Here is a 19,416-nt window from a genome sequence, read left to right as displayed (position 1 = left end):
CCGGGCTCCTAGAAGTGATCTTGTCCGTCCATCTATACGAAAACGATCGAGGCCGTCGATTTTCTGGCTAGGAACCGACTTAATCGATGTCAAAATCAATTTTACATCACAAAAGTCAATTCGACGGCCGTGATAATTCGCCTGATCGCCTCCGCCACCGACTCATTTTTTCAAATAAGCCCATTCAATCCCAAAGCCTCCAAACAAAGTCCCCGACCCAAATCCATCCCCAATCCGTCTCGTCGGCGCCGCCGCCTCCCTCCTCTCCGGCAGCCCCCGCCCTCCGTCTCCATCACTCCCCACCTGAAATAAACAGATCTTCACCCAATTGGTCGGCAAGGGCGGCGGCGGTGCGATGGGGAAGCACGAGTTCCTGACGCCGAAGGCGATCGCGAACCGGATCAAGGCCAAGGGTCTGCAGAAGCTGCGGTGGTACTGCCAGATGTGCCAGAAGCAGTGCCGCGACGAGAACGGGTTCAAGTGCCACTGCATGTCGGAGTCGCACCAGCGGCAGATGCAGGTCTTCGGCATGGCGCCCGAGCGCGTTGTGGAGGGCTTCTCCGAGGAGTTCCTCGAGACATTCCTCGCCCTGATCCGCCGCGCGCACCGCCACTCCCGCGTCGCCGCCACCGTCGTCTACAACGAGTACATCGCCGACCGGCACCACGTCCACATGAACTCCACCAGGTGGGCCACGCTCACCGAGTTCGTCAAGTTCCTGGGACGCGAGGGCTACTGCAAGGTCGAGGACACGCCCAAGGGGTGGTTCATGACCTACATCGACCGTGACTCGGAGCAGGCCGTCAAGGCACGCCTCAAGCGCAAGAGGATCAAGTCAGACATGGCCGAGGACGAGCGCCAGGAGCGCATGATCGCCCGCCAGATTGAGCGTGCACAGAAGTCCCTAGCCAAAGCCAATGATGTCGATGATGGTAATGTTGCCGAGGGCGAATCTGAGTCCGACAGTGAAGAAGAGTATTCAGATTCAGACGATGGTGGAGAGAAACGGGAGAATGGCTCAAAAGAGGCCAATAAAGCAACCGGGAAGATTGCGATTGCTCTTCAGAAGTCTGCGCCAGGGCCGAAGGTTAATCCTTTCGAGGATAAGCCAAAGTTGAATTTTGGGTTCGATGAAGAGGACTCTGGTGTCCGAGAGAAGGAGAAGGATGAGGTGGGAAATAAGGGGAAGAATGTGAAAGCAGCGGAGGCAAGAAGGTCGGCATTGGATGAGCTGATGAAGGAGGAGGAGAAGGCCAAGGAAAGGAGCAACAGAAAGGACTACTGGCTGTGTCCTGGGATTGTGGTCAAGGTGATGAGTAAATCATTGGCAGAGAAGGGTTACTACAAGCAGAAAGGGGTGGTCAAGAAAGTTATTGATAAATATGTTGGGGAGATTGAGATGTTGGAGAGCAAGCATGTTCTAAGAGTTGACCAAGATGAGCTTGAGACTGTGATCCCCCAGATTGGTGGGCTGGTGCGGATTGTGAATGGGGCTTATCGAGGTTCGAATGCCAGGTTGCTCTCAGTGGATACAGAGAAATTCTGTGCAAAAGTGCAGGTTGAGAAAGGCCTCTATGATGGGAAGATTCTCAGGGCCGTCGAATATGAGGACATTTGCAAGATTTCCTCGTGATATATAGTGTTTCCTGGATCATTGCAGAAGCAAACAAGAACTATGCGATCCAGGGTACTGGCGCTGTCAGTCGATGCATCCGTGCTTGTTATTACGTTTGCTGGAATATCTTCTGTTGAAGGAGTTCAATATGTTGATGTTTCTAGTTCACTGTAACTGCTGAAAGGCTGTGTGAGAAAATGTTATCATTTGGTTTGCTTCTTACTAGACCAGAATAACTGCATTGACCATTTTGCAATACTCGGTCAGCTTCTATATTTCTGTGTCTAGTGACAATCTTTTACCAGATATTTGGTTGATATTTTGAGCATTACTTGTGAATCAATTCTTATGATAACATCAAAAAAAAATTCTTATGATAAGGTTTGCTATTTTTTACAATATTACGAAGGTAAAGGATTCGGTTAAAAGAGGGCCACAAAAGGAATTGTGAGTATGTTCCGGAAAGTTATTTGTCGACAACTGTTGCATCGTGGAAGTTGCAAAAAATTACATATGTATCTTATTAGCAAATTTATTGATCCACATACTTTGTTTAGCTATAGCAGATGAAATATGCCAACTACAAATCTCTCACGACACAACTTTATCAGTTTGAAGATCATTGCTTTTTTTTTACCCCAGTTTTCACTTAAAAGAAGTAATGTACTGTTAAGTATAGGAAACTACCACTGAAACTAAACCGCTGTTACTCTGAAATTTGGACTTCGCTTTTAGATAGAATGTGTGAATTCTAATGGTAGCTCAAAAGCAGCAATGGACATAGACAGTTTTTGTTAACAGGCTCTGTGTAGTTCTTGACAGCTTTATTTAAACGTAATAAATCCAAATTCCTACAAAACTTACATGGTCTACAAATTTTTAGCATTCTACTCAAGGAACTAATATCTGGCACTCAAGCATACCACATCAAACTGTATAGTAGTCAGAACTGTTGTGTAAGACATCTTAGTTTTTTCTGTTTATCCTATCACAACTCATGGTTCATATCTGGTTATGCTGTTATGGTGGGAGTAGAGCATTATGACTGCACCGGACCCTGTTGATATTTTACTGTGGGAGAATGGAATACAAACACTGCTCTCGAGATGGAATTGTTGTAGACTTGTACTCAAGACACGCAAAGCAAAAAGAGTATCTGCTTGGATGGAACTAAATAAAAAGTCTCCTTGAACAAGTGTGGCATCCATACTATGGTAATCATTGGGCATATGTTTTTTGTTCCTAAAATCTTCTGATCTGATTGGTTGGTTGCATAGATTTGATATGTTTGATTACGTGAAGTGATCATCTTTCCCTTGAAAAGAAATGGAAAAAGAAAAAGGAAGTAATGATCTTTGATGAATCCAGTACCCCTTCCTTATCATTGGGAGTTGATATGTTTTCAAGTTATCTGACAGCCGAGCTACTAATTCTTGTTGCTTCTGTTTCATATACGAAGTTAAATATCTGACAGAAAAAAGCAGGCGCTATAAGGTCCTTCTTGTCCTTGTATATTTAGTGTCAACGTGATTCTTCAGTAGCAGATAAATTCTTAGTTACTTATTATGAGACCCTTATCACCTTTATTTATATTCTCTAATCCATTTGCCATTTTTAAGTTATGTGCTACACTCAAGTTCTGCCACAAGAAAACACCTGTTGTCTGTACTACTTCTAAACACTGGAAGTTTTGTGTTCACCTACGTTCATCTTGCAGGCTTTCACTGATGATCTTGCAGGCTCAGTGATGATCTTCTAAAACATGGATGTGAAGAATGGAATGACTATAAAATCGGTGCCAAAAGATCGTCGCAGGGGTCTGAACTCCCTCATCATCTTGGTCACGTGGGAAATCTGGAAGCACCGCAATGCTTGTGTGTTCGAGGGTGCTCGTCCAAGTGTTCAGTTGCTCCTCCAGACTGTGTCTAGTGAGTGTGCTCTTTGGTGCATGGCAGGAGCATCCAAACTCAAGGAGCTCCTAGATAGGTCGATGCCACCGGCACCTTGGGTCCTAGGGGCATGGTCACGGGTTGTTTTTCTTTTGTAAGAGTCGACCTTTTGTGTGAGCTGTACGGAGTACAGGGGTTGTCTAACCTCTGTGCTCTCTCCTTTTTTTTCTATCTTAAATGAAATGACGCGCAGTCCTCCTGCGCCGTTCGAGAAAAAAAAAAGAATGGCATGACATAAGCTTCCCTCACAATGCATGTGCCAGCTCCAGCCTCTAGAGTCCATGATACCAGATCTGGAAATTTGTGTCAGCTAGCTATAGCTGATGCTATTAGCATGTGATCTATGGTGTTGCATTCCTCATATCTGCCTCGATATTCTCAGCTGCTAGAATTTCTACCCATGTGAGTGACTCATGTGTCAGGAAGAAGGTCCCAACAGTTCTTCAGTTATGCACTCCATTGCAACAACTGGACTCATTTTTCTGGCCACGGGCACAGGCGCCTTCTCTTTCTTTAAGATGCATCCTGAGGACCTAAGTCCTGATAGTATTTTTATTTTTGTTTAAGATGTGTTCCTGAGTGAGCCAACATTGCTTGCTCTAGTTACGAAACTTAAGGTGCATGAACCTCTGTTATAGCAGTTGGTGCATTGTTCTGTCCAGTACCTAAGGAGCTCTTGTGTGATTGTAGACAGGCTAGTGGGGAGAGCCATGCTACATTCATTTAATTAGTTTCAGAGGTTTAAGAAATTAATACTAATCTGACTTGGTCCACTACCGAAAGAGGAATCTTCTGTTCTGATTGTCCGAAGAAATTTTATGCACCGATAGTTACTTTTTTGTTAGGGGAACCAATGTTTACTAGCTTTGCACCATTTATCATTAGTAAACTGAGCTTGATATGTACCTTAAATCTGTAAGTAGCAGTTATTTGAGATAGTTTACTAGTGCCTGAAACATGATTGTCATTGTTCTTATAGCACATCTCCATATTCTTCCCAACAACTGCAACTCAGAATTAATGTATTCTTTTCACAGGTGGAGAAGGTAGCAAGAACTGTGCTTTCAGGAGCTGACCATACACGGAAGATATGAAGCATAACCAAGGTTTGAGCACTGATATTGACCCAATAACCCCCAAATAAAGAAAGAGGATATCAAAGATTAGTAAATGATCTTAAGTAGAGAAAAGGTATCATTGTGAATGATTAGTACCAGTAAGAAAACTGAGGAATAAACAACATGAAACCATGTATATACAATTGTCTGAGAACCTTCTGTTTCATAGTCAAACACCAGAACTTGCAGGGGTAGTTTTGGGATGCTACCTAAAGCTAGGACTAGAGGCGTACTTCTCCAATCCATGAACTGTCAATTGGTTTGCAGCAATGATGAGGTTGAAGCAATCAAGCAAATCATTCATGGTAGTTGTTCAGATAAGCAGACTAGAGTTGGTGCTGATTACAAACATCTGGGCCCTTTGCTCATCATTAGCAGAGTGGGGGAATCTTTCATCAGTTGGATCGCACTTGCATTCTTCAGAAGTTAGTCAGGTTTTTGACTTGACATGGAAAGAACGACTTTCTTTTTAGAAAAAGGTACCATGTCTGTGTATAAAATTCAGGGAATCTTTAAGCAATTTCACACTTAACTGGCTATTAGCTTATTAATACTTTTTGTTCAGGAAATACTACGGAAATCTGCATGATGATTTTGATGTTGGAGAGAATAATGTGATGTATTCCTCCAAACCCTAGAAGGGTGGGTATATATAGTTCCTATACATGGGCCTCTATACACGGACTCACATATACACCAACACCCCCCCCTCCGCAGTCTGAACTACCGGCGCAGCGGTGTTCAAGACTAGACAACAAAAAAGCCAACCCCCCGCAGTCTGAACTACTGGCGCAGCGGTGTTCAAGACTGGACAAGGAAGAGAGTACAAATGTCAAATACCCCCCCTCCCCCCGCGCAGCCACAACTAGCCACCGGCTACGTTGAGGCTGGAGCGAAACTCCGAGAAGGTCGAGGAGGGCAATCCTTTGGTGAAAATGTCAGCAAACTGGGAGGTAGTCGGGACATGGAGTACCCGAACATCGCCGATGGCGATTCTGTCGTGCACGAAGTGTAGGTCGATCTCCACATGTTTCGTCCGCTGATGCTGGACGGGGTTGGTGGAGAGATACACGGCGCTGACGTTGTCGCAGTAGACGAGCGTGCTCTTGGCGAGCGGGCTGTGGAGCTCCGCCAAGAGCTGTTGTAGCCAGGACGCCTCCGCCACGCCGTTAGCGACAGCCCGGTACTCCGCCTCAGCACTGGAGCGGGAGACAACTGGCTGCCGCTTGGACGACCAGGAGACCAGGTTGCCGCCCAGGAAAACGGCGTAGCCGGAAGTGGAGCGGCGAGTGTCCGGGCAGCCAGCCCAGTCAGCGTCGGTGTAGACTACCAGCTCAGAGGTGGGAGAGCGGTGAAGAATCAAGCCGAAGTCAACAGTGCCACGGACGTACCGGAGGAGACGCTTCAGCGCAGCAAGGTGAGACTCCCGGGGATCATGCATGTGAAGACAGACCTGCTGAACGGCATAGGTGATATCCGGCCGGGTGAAGGTCAGGTACTGCAAGGCACCGGCAAGGCTTCGGTAGGCAGTAGGATCAGCCACGGGATCACCCAGATCAGCAGACAGCTTCGCTTGAGTATCGACAGGAGTGGAGTATGGCTTGCAATCAGTCATCCCAGCCCGCTCCAGAATGTCGAGTGCATACCGCCGCTGGTGAAGGAACAGGCCAGACGGGCGAGTCTCAACAGTAACGCCCAAGAAGTAGTGGAGCTGACCAAGATCCTTCATAGCAAACTCCTGCTGCAGAGAGGAGATGACGCGTTCAAGCAACTGCTGACTGGAGGCGGTGAGCACAATGTCATCAACATAGAGCAACAGGTAGGCAGTCTCATCCCCACGGCGGTGAATCCCAAAGTCAGCAAGAACGTGGCGAACCGAGAGTACCAAACCCGAGGAACCTGCTTCAGACCATAGAGGGATTTGTTGAGCCGGCAGACCATATCCGGACGACTCGAGTCCACAAATCCCGTCGGCGCCCCTCCTTCCCTCCCCTGTCCTCCTCTTCCTCTGCTCTGGCCTGGCGCGCTCCGGCCCCTGCTCCGTTTGCAGCCGACGCCTGGCTCGCGCTGGATGCTGCTGCCGTGGGCTCTGCGCGGCCGCCGGCGCTGGACGCCGACGCCTGCGCGGGCCAGGCCGGCGCGGGGGCGGGCGCGGGCGCGGCCGGCCCCGCGGCCTCCGCCGCCGAATCCGCCCCCCAGGGTGCTGCTGCTGCCCTTGCCGCTCGCCCTTCCTCTGCTCTGATCGCCGCCCCTACGCCGCGTGCCTGCACCCCTACTGCCGCCGCCCCTTGCTCTGCTGCCGCTGGCGCCGCCGCCTGGGCCTTCCGGCCGGGCGCGCGCCGTCCGCCGCGCTAGCAGCCCTCACGCCGGCGCAGGACGCCGCGGGGGCCGCCGGGCCTGCGGCCGCGGGCGCCCTGCAACCCCTGCTGCAGCCGCCCATGAGGGGCGCGCCGCCTGTGCAGGCCCCCTGCCTGCCGTGGCCGCCGCCGCCGCCCTGCAGGGTCCCCTGCCCAACGCCGCCGCCGATCCGGCCGCAGCCGCTGCCCTGCAGCAGGCCGCCTGCGCGGCCGGCGTGTGACCCATATAGGAGAGAATAATGTGATGTATTCCTCCAAACCCTAGAAGGGTGGATATATATAGTTCTTATATATGGGCCTCTAGACGGACCTCTATACACGGACTCACATATACACCAACAGATGTGACCAAGTTTTCCGTGTTCTTACTTCCATATAAGCACATTTCAAACTAATGAAGTATGATGTCACTGCTGAAAGCAGCTGAGGGCTTCAGATGCAGAAATCAGAATGTCACATTATACATGTTTAACAGGACAGTACAATCAGAATACTCTCAGCAGCTGCTGCCACAGGTGCTCATCGTTTCCTTTTCTGCTTTAATTAATGTCAGAACAGCAGCATAAAAAATAGTACTCTCAGACATAAAATAAGCATCATATCAAGCCACTGATTAGTACATTCAAACTAACCCGATGAACACGCTAAGCCATCTTTAGACACTGATCCATCCTCCTATATATTCGTAGTTGCACCCAGCAAGGGGAGCAGAAACCAGAGGCAGAGATAGGTAGCTACCTAGACTGACAATGGGGGAGCAAGGTATGTCAAGCAGCAACAAGATCAGAGACATTGTGAGGCTACAACAGCTTCTCAAGAAGTGGAAGCGGCTTGCACTCTCACCAAAAGCCGGCAAGAGCAACGGCAGCCATGGCGTTCCCAAGGGGTTCTTCGCGGTGTGCGTCGGCGAGGAGATGATGAGGTTTGTGATTCCCACGGAATACCTGGGCCACTGGGCATTTGAGGAGCTCCTGAAGGAGGCAGAAGAGGAGTTCGTGTTTCGGCATGAGGGGGCCCTGAGGATCCCCTGTGATGTCGAGGTGTTTGAGGGCATCCTGCGGCTGGTGGGCAGGAAGGAGGAGGCAGTTTGCTACTGTTCTTCAGAACCTGGGATCTTGTGCAGATGATGAGTTTCTTTTTCAACACTTCCTATTTTTCCATTCTTGGTTGGTTCTTGGCGTTCCGAGAAGAGATGGGGAAGAATCCGCAAATTGATGAGATTTGCAAATTTATACGCGAGGATTAAACAAGGGATTCACATTCTTTTTGTGTAAAGATGTTAAAATGAAGGATCTGCGCCAAGGAGATTGGGTAAAAGTCTCCTTTCCAAGAATTCGTTTTCCACCCTTCTTTGTACTTTTAACTTTCCTTTTAATTGCTCAGAAGTTGAACAATGTTCTTGTGGGCTATTTTTGAACCCTGGGTCTAATGTACTTGTGCCTCAATGAAGTAAACGCTACTTCTGTGTTTCCAATATACATACACACAAGAGATGCATCTTTGCTCAACACTCTGCAATCATGAGTTGGCAGCTCTCATCTGTCATTCTGTCCTCCTTAAATTCCAAGGTTGGAAATAGCGGGCTATGAAGTTTAGCGGTAACCTTCTCTAAAAGCTATAGAATAGTTATAGCGAAGCTATAGCGGGCTATAGCGAAAACTAAATCATTTAGCGGAATAATAAAATAATAAATAATCTCATACAAATTATAAGTATCGTTGGTCTAACACCTAAAATTTGAGTCTAACACGTCTCTTAACTACCCAACAGTACCCATTGACATTTAGCACTGCTAAGTCTCACAAAAACCTATTTAGCAGACATTTAGTATGGCTAAATCTCATAAAACCTTCTTTAGCGGATATAGCGGACAAATATTGTATAGCATAGCGGTAGATCTCCTAAAAAGCTATTATCGGGCTATAGCGAAGCTATAGCGGGCTATTTCCAACCATGTTAAATTCTTTGTGTGTATCCAAATATTCAATTTATTCCAGTACTGGAAAAAGAGAGAGAAAAGGTTCAGTTTCTGACTACTAGGAATTCTATAGGGAAGTCAATGCTTTACCTCAAAGAGTGTTGTACCTTTGGATACTATAATTTAGTATACCTCTCTTGCTAAATTGCCTCTGGACATGTATGCTACCTTAATTAACTTAATCCCCTCTGCTAACAAGAGATGCTACATATTTCTCTAAACAAGGGGATGCTATCCCACAGCACATTCTTTAATTTTAAACTATGTTACTGATTAAAGAGGGTTCCAGATCAAAAAGAAATAGGCCGTACGGTTACACATGGCTTGAGCACTAGATCACAAAGGCTTGAAATCTTCTTCACATGTATTGTGACAGATAGACATATCGTCGTCGTCACCAATAAGTAATCCAGTGCTGCCAGCCCAAAGAATATATCTTGTTGCAAACTGGAAGAGCAGAAGATCTTTAACATTCTGTTTTCTGATAAAATCTGGACAGTATTTCAACAGATAACCAAATACAGGGAAAGTGGCAGCTCGAGAAAACCGGAGAAATACAAAGAATTTTTTTTTTCTTTTCTGTTTCATGTCAGTTTTGGAGCCCTTACAAAACAAAGATTACTCCTAATAATGAGGTAATAGCATAATAGAAACCAAAGGGCGCTTCCCCTGATTTGAGTTAATCAAGTCAGTTTGAGATGAAAATAATCCTTTGTTTTCTTCACGATCTTGATCTCCATGACTGCAATTCTGCATGCATGGCTGCCCAGCTTCTAGCACGCTACAACGACCAGGCCTTGGGCAATTTCGCCGCCGCCGGCGCGCCGCAGCAGCGTCGTCGAGCGCGGCGACGATGGCCTCGAAGTCCTCGCGGCACGGGATGCGGATGCCGCCGGCCTGCGCGAAGCCGAACTCCTCGGCGGCGCGCTCCATGAGGTCCCGGAACGCCGGCTGGCGGAGGTAGCTCGTCGGCACCACGAACCGCCGCGCCTCGGGGCCCACGTACACCGCGAAGTACCACCTGGGCACCGCCGCCGCCATCTCGTCGCCGACGTCCAGCAGCGCGGCGCTCGGGCTCTCCCCGCCGTACAGCTCCGCCTGCTGCTGCTTCCGCCCGTGGAGCCTCGGCGCCCGGAAGTAACCCTTCACCGCCATCATCGGCTCGACCCAAGAACAAGACCGCCTGCTCCTCCTTTGTCTGTCCCCCTACTCCACCACTCGCTGTCGCCTCCGATCGAGGTGAACTCTTTCTATGCCGAGATCAGAATGAGATGGCGTGATTCAGATCCGAATCCGGATGATCGAGTTCTTTGTGATCGATCGACTCGACACTCCTGGAACGATCTTGTCTTGGTGTTGAGGGACCGGGAGAGGAGGGATCAAAGCAATGCGAGTGCCTTGGAGTGTTGTTGCATCGGCCTGCATGCGTGCGTATATATCATGGCCGCCTGTTGGTTGGGCGCGCGCCGCCGCGCCTTGTTGGGATTATCTGAGAACGGGGTGTTTCGCCGGCAGGTGGGGCCCGATATCGCTGCGGGCGTTGGTGGGGTACGGTTGTCAGTGTCTCATTGTCCGATGCAAAGGTCCACACGTACTACCCCAATTAGAAGATGAACAACACGTTTTCAAAAAAAAAATCGTTTTCAAAAATAGAAGATGAACAACAAGATCGAGAACGACGCATAAAAAGCCATCGAACATTAGCGAGGTGATGACACGATGGCCCGAAGTAGAGGACGAGAATGAAATTCCGGGGTATGGTACGGACGCACGGAGTACGGATGGTACTAGGAGAGTGTAGGCCAGAGTACGTGGCCGGCCCGTCCTGGTTCTTGAACCGGCCTAATTTTCATCGGAGAATCCGGACGGTTCCCAACTTCCCATTCTCTGAACCTTCCATGTCTTTTTTTTTTCGAGAATAGGCAGGAGAGCTGCGTATCATTACATTAAGAAGAACCTTCCATGTCTCGGCAGCTTCTCGATCTGAATCTGATCGTTGTCGAGTAGACAGCGTTTCGTGCTTGGATTCATCTGGTGAGACGGATTTGGACATGTAGAGAGACGCAAGTAGTGGTGACACCACGACGATAAGTTGAACCTTGTAGCTTGGAGTAGTCCCCCCCTGTAGCCAGAGCTTAGGGTGCCTTTGGCTAGGCTTTCTTTTTTTAGTTAAGTAGCAGTTCCTTCTCTTTTTCTTTGTGTTCTTTTCCCTCTCTTGATGTACCTCTAAGCTAGTTTGCTAGCTCCCTGTAAACTTTGTAAATTGTTGTTCTCACATTGAAATAAAGGTTCAGGCAGGCACCCAAGGGGGGTGCCGTAGTTCCTTTCAAAAAAAAAACACCGCGACGTTTAATTCATTTAGTCTAGCGGTATTTTTACAACTTTGAAATCCAAACTAGTTCGACCAAACGAGATTTTGGATCGACCCATCGAGAAAGCAAAACCTGCATCCCTGACCATTCTGCATGATTTCATAAAAAGAAAAACTCCGCATGTAACGCTCTTGTTTTTTTTTTGAGAATTTGTAACGCTCTTGTTTAGGTTGTAAGGTCGAGGCAGGCAGCTTTTACAGATACAGCCCACGACAACGAACGCGATGAGTTGGGTGTGCCCCTTTTCGCTTTTCTTCTTTTTTCCAGGTCATAGCTGTACAAATGGCAACTTTGGCCTGTGACCCATCAGCTGTAAACTCACACTATCCACACAGGCGAAAAATCAGCAGCCAGCAGCCTTGAGGAAATTGTCGTATGGGCTCGACGCCGGCAGCCTCAGTAGCTGTTGCTGAACGCCACCATCAGTCTGTGGCTCACCGCCGCCGGCAGCCATGCTCTGCGGGTAGCCATCCAGGATCTGCTGGAGGAACGGGTTCGTGCTCTGAAAAAAACGAAACGGCAACAGTCAGCCTCCATCCCGCCCACCCCATACCCTGATATTTTTTCGGCCACATAAATTATGCATCGGCGAAAGGTAAATTGCGAGCTCGAAATCAAGTTGATCTGCACCTGCTTGTTAGAGGCATAACCTGCTTCGATGTGGTTAACCTGGTTGTTCGGCACGATGGATGCTTGCCTGCCGTGCTTGAAGCTCATGAGGACAGACATCCTGTGGTGCTTTCCCATTGAAAGGGCCTCGCAGTGGCTAGTCATCTCCTGGAATGGGATGTCTGGGGCAGCTGGTACTGAGCATCTTTGGGCCTGAGATGATGTGTCATTGACCAACTGTAATATGCACATAGATGACGTTATAAATTGACCCCAGGAATCATATATACCAGGTAATTCCTCGCCATTCAAAGTACTACTGCATAGTACAAGAATGAAATGGATTATTTGGAGTAAACAAAAGTAAAAGCAAAAAATGCCAATACTTTGTTCTAGTTTAGCTATGTAACTTTTAGCTCACTGGGCTCGTCAAAAGCTGCAGCCTATAAACATGCGCATATCAAGTTATCAACCAGTTGAATAAACAAAGAGAGAGGAGGTGAACAATGACCTGAGAGAAAGAACATACTGTTTCTAGAAGTTCATCAATACTCAAAAGGTTTGGTGTGATCACAGGGACGCCTGGTGTAGGTGCAGAGACTTCCGCAAACATATAGTTGTCAGTTGTCAAATCGATAAGTTCAGCCTGCTCAAATTTAACATGTACTTTAGGACAGCAAAAAGAAAGCGGGAGAAATATAAAGGTGATATGTCATGTGTATACCTCTTGATAGTAGGTATCATCATAATACCTTGACTCTGCATTCTTACCGGGTGATTCAAAAAAGTGAGCACTATTTGGACACATGTCATCAGGAGAGAAGTCACTTACCAGTTGAATTCTTATATTTTCTAACTCTGACTGTAAAATTTGTGGGGAAAGTTCATCAAGACATTGCATGGAATTCAGTTCAGGAAATTCAAGAAATGGTTATACAGAATGGATGGAAAATTACATCTGGTATATCTGCTATGGAATTCATAATCACGGAGACCATGGATTCTCGAGAGTTTCTCTCTGTTAGTTCTACTGCTGAAAGAGACCTCAAGGCATTTTCATTGTCCTCTATTGAGCCATAGGATATTTCTTGATAATCCTTCACAACCTGAAGTTTGTTGTCATGTACTAAACGAAGGAATGGATCCATCTACAACAGTTGTCATACATAAAGCTTAGCAATTAATAGAAAAAAGAAAACACAGGCAGCAAAAAAAGGACTTGAAGAACAATAATACAAATTAAATCATTAATCTATAATGTACCCACTATATGTTTTGCATCTACAGAAAAAATAATTGGTGCAACTGGAAAGAAATTGGTGAACGAACTACAAGATGCTCCATAATTCTTTGTTCATTTGATGAAAGCATGTTCACTTTTGGGCATTATTCGGCTAGCCATGTGCTGAGGTGCAGTGGTATTTGTTATGTGTTAACATTCACAACACTGAACACACATGATATACTGGACTCTACCAAAAACAAGAAGACTTGGAGTGGTGGAGTGGAATTTGACGAGACATACTGTTCCATCATTGAGCATTGATCTACAAATTGGCAAAAGAGGTGCTATGTTGAAAGCTCTTGAAGCAAAAACAATCATCGATGTAGCCAGAGTAAACAAGGACCGACGGCGAGATGGTGGCAATGAATCTAAACAAGAATAAAATGGTTAGGTAATTCATCAGACAACTAAACCTGCATGTAATTTGGCAACTGCAAGGCAAACAATAAGTAATGTGTCCTCACCTGTTCTTCCAAGTGAATGGCTCATTAAAGAAAATGCAATCTGAAAACTGGGAGCAAGAGCCTCAAAAATTGATGTCTGGAAGAGGAAATGGGGACAGATAATTAACAAAGAGAAATAATGTTCTGAGCGATGACTATTCCAAATGAGTAAACAATAAACTGTGTAAGTGTGGAGGATAATGTTATAAACGATAATACCAAAAACAAGAGTAAAGAATAATATGTATGAGAATGGTTGAGCATGATACTGTACGATATCGTTGCTCAAAAAACTATACGATATCATCCTTTTTACAGGGAAAAAAGTTGGCAGGAAAATAGAAACTTTCTGCAAACTCAGATAAAAATACACATAAAACACATGACAGCTCATAAATAGAAGTACCTTTGATCCCAGAAATAATAGAAGCAAACAATAAGTATGAGCAATAGCTTCATAATTTCGAGGATTATTTTTTGGAGAGATCGCTTGAGCCCAGATAGATGAGAGCAGAAGTGTGGCCTGATGGCCGCTTAGTCTTAACACAGTTGGTTCCTGAAAGTATCAAAAAGTTCATAGAAGGATGTGAATAGAAGCAAAGCTTTGCTCAAACGTTACCAGCCTATATATTGTTGAGCACAAGGTTCAACATGTTAGACTTCTTTTTTTGTGAGGGGAATGGACAGGTAACAGGTTGCACATTGCAGGACATACTGTTTCATTGGTTGCCTCAGTCAACGAGTTTTGGCTTTCCTTTAAGGATGTCGAAGAATATTTTTGAGATGCTGAAGAAACTTTGAGGTTGTGTCTCAAACTTTGTGAGCCTTGCAAGTCATTGGGAGTAGCAGTTTCATCTTCGGCACCATGCAAAATTCTGTTCATGATTTCTTCATGTATATTTTCTATAAAGGAGTTCTTTTCCCATCTCAACTTATCAAACAAAGCAGCTGACGATGAGAAGACAGATACAGCCCTCGAGAGTGTCCGCTGAACCTCATGCTTTCTATGCTGATCTGGGGATTTCAAATTGCGGAAGGGAGAAACAGAGGATGGGACAATGACAACAGAAAATATGCGGTGAGCAGCAACACGTGTTTCATGATCAGGGTGAACCATTGCGAACAGTAATTGATGAAAAAGCGCTTCTGGGAATGCCTGACAAGTATGACAGAGAATTATTTGTTATAGAGAGCATGCACTATGTGTTGCTGTTAAAATGAATTCAAAATTAGTAAGTGCTCCCACATCATACCTTGTTCTTATACGACAAATTTGGTATAGAAGCGATTATTTGAGCCGTGCGATAAACAGCGGAGGTAGTTGCTATAGCAACAAGAGGAGTGCGTGATATGTTCTCTAGCATCACGGACATCATGTCAAGAACTGGTCCAGCATCACCTACCTGATCAATAACACCAGCTGAGTTGTGGGCTCCTATGAACTATAAGTGTAGGTTGCATGTATAATCATAATAATATTATGCAGATCAAGCTAAGAGGTAAGAAGCATTATATTAGCAGCATCAAATTTGCAAGGGAACGAAAAGTAAGGACATAAGGTAAAAAAGCATCAAGTGGCACAACACTGGTAAGTTTGAATTGGAGGGAAATTGACCTTCTTCGACAGCTTGATCTGCATGTATAATCATAATAATATTATGCAGATCAAGCTAAGAGGTAAGAAGCATTATATTAGCAGCATCAAATTTGCAAGGGAACGAAAAGTAAGGACATAAGGTAAAAAAGCATCAAGTGGCACAGCACTGGTAAGTTTGAATTGGAGGGAAATTGACCTTCTTCGACAGCTGGACTATGCATTCATCAAAAGCCTTCCGGAGTTTGTCATTCCACTTTACCACCTCCAAATCTTTGCTGCCAATAGCAACTTGCAGTGTCTTTTTCATATGCCTCACAAGATCACTTATAGCACCAATGGTTGCTGCTGAAGCTTGAGCTCTTGATTGTTCTGCAAGAGCAGATATCACTTCCACAATACTGAGTTGCATCTCAGGTTGCTTCAGTATGGCCTTGTGTTCAAGATGCTTTACTAGTACTGATATCATCAGATTAATGTTTTTCCCTGCAAAGCCAGTTATAGATAAATAAATGAAGTAGCAGTGTTAATGACGATTGCCAAAGGTCTACTTTCAGGTGCCTTAAAATATGCAAATAGAGCACCTAAATTTTCCATGAACATATGCATGTCCAATAGAACACAAAGTGCAAGTCCATTCTTGGATGACCATGAATTAGTACTATCGAAGTGGCAAAATAGGGAATCCATAACACGGCGGAATGTGGTTGCCTCCCTGGACAGTGTGGCCATGTTATGCACACAGATCCTTGACCAAAAATAAGGATCTTTGGCGTCTTCCCTACAAGACAGGAGACAGTTAAGAACTGTACAACAAGAGGAAATTACAAATTTAGGTTAAAAATAAGATTATATTACATAGGCAGATGAATTCCACCACTATCACCAACTATGCTCTTCCAAGAAGGTATCTTAGAGACAGCAAATGGAGATGGAGAGGCACGACCCTCTATTTTAAGGACTTCTTCCACCCACTGACCACCTGGATTTTCAGTGGCTCTGTTGTCCTTTTGCACCTTTTCAGGCTCATAGCTTTCCAGTACTACTTGGACAACCTGTCAATTGCAGATTTGCAGTGAAGATAAGGACAAAAGTTTGAGAGCACGATATATTTGCATAGAAAATTCTCATAGTCACAACAGATAACATCTGGTAAAAAAATATAGAAGCAAAAATAGTATCATATGTGGAATAAGTATTGTACTACAGCTGTGAAAAAACTTGAGCAGATCTGCATAAAGCAACCTATTTTTTAGGTTGTACAGTGTCTGACCGCAATATTGAGCAAACATCTAACGTTGAGAAAATAATGATAGTCTGAAGTTTCAAAGACAGATAAGTAAAATCAGCATCTACAAGATACTTACATTATCAAACTCGGATGAGATATGAGAATGCTCACCCATGAACCAGACCTGTTCAGCATATAATAATAAGATGAAGGATATGTGAGCATTGGAGCATATTTGATCTGCAGTTTGCATTGCTTTGGAACTATATGTATTGTAACAAGAATGCAAAATAAAACCAAAAGTCTAACATAGACATGCACACAAAGTTACTCAGCATGACCCTATTGCTGGCAGTGAAATACATACTGCAGGATCAGAAAATCCAAGGTGATAAACTACTACGGAATTCTAATTGGAGTTCTTAGCCAGTTTTAGAAGCAGTGTACAAATATGGAACTGCATGTATATATCCATGAACAGTCGCTACACTAACGGATCTATATATTGCTTTAAGAAGCACACCTAATTGTGATGAGAATCATCATAATAAGTTAGATTGGGCTATATTTTTAATACTGAAGGCAGTTTGCCAGATCGTATCTTCACTGACAACCTACTTTATTGTTGTTTGATCCAAGCTAAGACAGCAATCTAATATGGCTTGGTGAGAACATACTACTTACCATAGCGGAAAGAGATTGCAGGGCTGCTGCACGGAGTGCATTAGCCTTCTCATCCTCCCTTACTACTTGAGAAAGTTTGCAGAGTCTTGGAACAAGTTCTTCCAAATTGAACTGATATGTACCATCCACCTGGAATCAGCTCAGAATTCAGTGACTGATAAAGATTGAAATAGCGCCATGAGTATAGAAAGGCATCTATTGCTTACTGAATTGGGTACCTGATTGACAACAAAATCAAACAAGGTTTCACAGCCAATGATGCGCATGTCATCCTGCCTTGATTGATCCAAAAGTGTCTGTATGATGTTTAATAAGCTACTAGCAAGTAACGGTCTGCACTGAGAAAATTAACTTTCTGATTTACAAGTTACAAACATTTGAAATGAACTTACAACATGCAAATACAGAAGCTATATTATTTTTTGAAAGCCAAACATCAAGCTGTTCTTCTTTAGGGTGAGATAGATCTGATGCATTGTAGACTGAAAGTGAAAAATTAAAACTCACATCTGTTCTTTACAAGATACCAATAGCCTGCGGTATACTAGCACAACTACTTTTGCATAGCCATACTGGTCACGTCTTAACTCCTTGTAACACCTTTGCTCCAAGTAATTCATGATCTGCACAGACACGGTATGCAAGAGAAAGCAAGTCAACTGGAAGCAATGAACCATGTGCAATCTGTAAGACACTTAAGGTGGAAGGAACACACCCCCACCTTTGGCACGCGATGAGGGTTTCTAGCAACATACTCGCACAGTTTCCCAATCCTCCTTTCATTTGGTTCATCTTCCTGCAATATGTGATGAAATTAAGTCATGTTTTCATTTTTCAGGTAATCAATCACCACTGCATGTAATTCATACCCATCTATCTTCATTGAGAACTATGACCTGGGGAAACCTAGTTATGTGAGGAAACCGAAAGAGATTATCATGCCATCACCATCTCCCTATTATTGTGGGGATTAGTGAATGATGATCAAGAGATTCATGATGGAGACATGTTAGTCAAACCAGGGCACTAGGCAGCTCAAAACTAGTATATCCCGCATTGCTTCTGTTTGTATCCGAAAGGCGAAACTAAGACAGCCTTGTGTGCCACCAGGGAATATAGTTGATGGCGAGTAAACATTAAACAGAATCATGGAACTAGCCTAAGCAAGTAATAAGCAGACGTGCAGGAGAAGGGAACCGCTAACCTGTGCTGAGGGGAAGATGTCGGCGATGATCTTCTTGTAGCGCTTGACGGGCTGCCTGGAGCGGGCGCGCAGCGAAGGGCAGAGGTAGCAGAGCCCGCCGCACGCCGGCAGCACCTTCCTCGACACCACCCCCGACACCGCGCCGTTGAGCCCCATTATCCCCGACCCTCCTGCTCGTCCGAAACACCCCCCGCCTCAGCCTACAGCGTACCCGTGGAGGCGCACGCGAAATGTGCTAGCTACCAACAACCCCGCATCCGCAGTGGACGAGCCCAACCGAACTGGCACCACCACCTGATCCGCTGATCGGATCAGAGGCGTCGCGTGGCGGAATGGCGAGGAGAGGGGTTACCTGCGCCTAGCTCGCGGGCAGGGCTGGTGCGAGTTGACGTCGCCGACGCCGCTTTCCGACCTGCCTGCCAGCCGAGCCCGCGGCGGCGGAGAGGGAGGGCGGCGGGGCGGGGCGGGAGGTGGGAGACGACGCGCGCGCACGCACCAGCCGAGGGGTTTGACTCGGTTCGGGGTGAGGAATCGAATTGAGGATGCGTAAACTTTTAAATGTAAATTATTGAAGTATTTTTGTTTGTATTTGGTAATTATTGTCTCATTATGAGTTAATTAGACTCAAAAGATTCGACTCGCAACAGACAAACTGTGTAATTATTTATTTTATTTAATTACATTTAATATTTAATACATACATTCAAAGATTCGATGTAATAAGAAATCTTGTAAAATTTTAGAATTTTGAAAACATCTAAACAAGACCTGAATTGGAGTTTTGGGTGGGGGAAACAATGACAACGGCCGGCCCGTGGTTCGCGATCGTTTCGGTGTGCGGCAAGCGGGCCCACCCTGTCAGCCAAAGCCAAGAGGTGGCCGTCGCCGCCCTTCCACCTGTGACATGACTGGGCTCTTGCAATCATGCTGTTTTTTTTTTCTATACAAATTCTACGTTCTTTTTTCTACTATACTCG

At 45.5% G+C, this 19,416-nt stretch overlaps 4 protein-coding genes across 6 annotated transcripts; 2 read left to right on the top strand and 2 right to left on the bottom strand.

Moving 5' to 3' along the window:
• The first annotated feature begins 183 nt into the window (after positions 1 to 183).
• LOC120654638 (KIN17-like protein) lies at positions 184 to 1,946 on the top strand. Its single transcript, XM_039932222.1, has one exon. The coding sequence runs from the start codon at positions 356 to 358 to the stop codon at positions 1,631 to 1,633; it is 1,278 nt and encodes a 425-aa protein (XP_039788156.1). The 5' UTR covers positions 184 to 355; the 3' UTR covers positions 1,634 to 1,946.
• A 5,296-nt stretch (positions 1,947 to 7,242) lies between these two features.
• Positions 7,243 to 8,547, top strand: LOC120653904 (auxin-induced protein X15-like). Its single transcript, XM_039931575.1, has 2 exons — positions 7,243 to 7,554; positions 7,729 to 8,547. Exon 2 carries the CDS (start codon positions 7,789 to 7,791, stop codon positions 8,164 to 8,166), a length of 378 nt encoding a protein of 125 aa, XP_039787509.1. The 5' UTR covers positions 7,243 to 7,554; positions 7,729 to 7,788; the 3' UTR covers positions 8,167 to 8,547.
• Positions 8,548 to 9,353: 806 nt separating this feature from the next.
• On the bottom strand, positions 9,354 to 10,172 carry LOC120654306. Its single transcript, XM_039931809.1, has 2 exons — positions 9,809 to 10,172; positions 9,354 to 9,508 (listed from the first exon to the last, which is right to left on the bottom strand). Exons 1-2 carry the CDS (start codon positions 10,170 to 10,172, stop codon positions 9,354 to 9,356), a joined length of 519 nt encoding a protein of 172 aa, XP_039787743.1.
• A 1,359-nt stretch (positions 10,173 to 11,531) lies between these two features.
• On the bottom strand, positions 11,532 to 18,922 carry LOC120654635 (protein SEMI-ROLLED LEAF 2-like). 3 transcript variants are annotated; one of them, XM_039932216.1, is made up of 19 exons: positions 18,440 to 18,922; positions 17,957 to 18,031; positions 17,743 to 17,858; positions 17,454 to 17,568; positions 17,236 to 17,364; positions 16,688 to 16,735; positions 16,179 to 16,375; positions 15,905 to 16,101; positions 15,520 to 15,806; positions 14,980 to 15,129; positions 14,442 to 14,882; positions 14,133 to 14,282; positions 13,748 to 13,823; positions 13,524 to 13,651; positions 12,955 to 13,146; positions 12,723 to 12,860; positions 12,510 to 12,644; positions 12,020 to 12,235; positions 11,532 to 11,891 (listed from the first exon to the last, which is right to left on the bottom strand). In XM_039932216.1, exons 1-19 carry the CDS (start codon positions 18,593 to 18,595, stop codon positions 11,733 to 11,735), a joined length of 3,105 nt encoding a protein of 1,034 aa, XP_039788150.1. In that variant the 5' UTR covers positions 18,596 to 18,922; the 3' UTR covers positions 11,532 to 11,732. The 3 variants fall into 3 exon arrangements, with proteins under 3 accessions (XP_039788150.1, XP_039788151.1, XP_039788152.1); XM_039932217.1 differs by having other exon boundaries at positions 12,528 to 12,644; positions 18,440 to 18,921; XM_039932218.1 differs by lacking the exon at positions 11,532 to 11,891 and having other exon boundaries at positions 12,177 to 12,317; positions 12,528 to 12,644.
• Between the last annotated feature and the right edge of the window lie 494 nt (positions 18,923 to 19,416).

The sequence above is a fragment of the Panicum virgatum genome, chromosome 1N (assembly GCF_016808335.1).
Source record: "Panicum virgatum strain AP13 chromosome 1N, P.virgatum_v5, whole genome shotgun sequence".
NCBI lineage: Eukaryota > Viridiplantae > Streptophyta > Magnoliopsida > Poales > Poaceae > Panicum > Panicum virgatum.
Note: the sequence above shows the minus strand (reverse complement) of the source record. Positions and strands in the feature narration are given on the sequence as shown.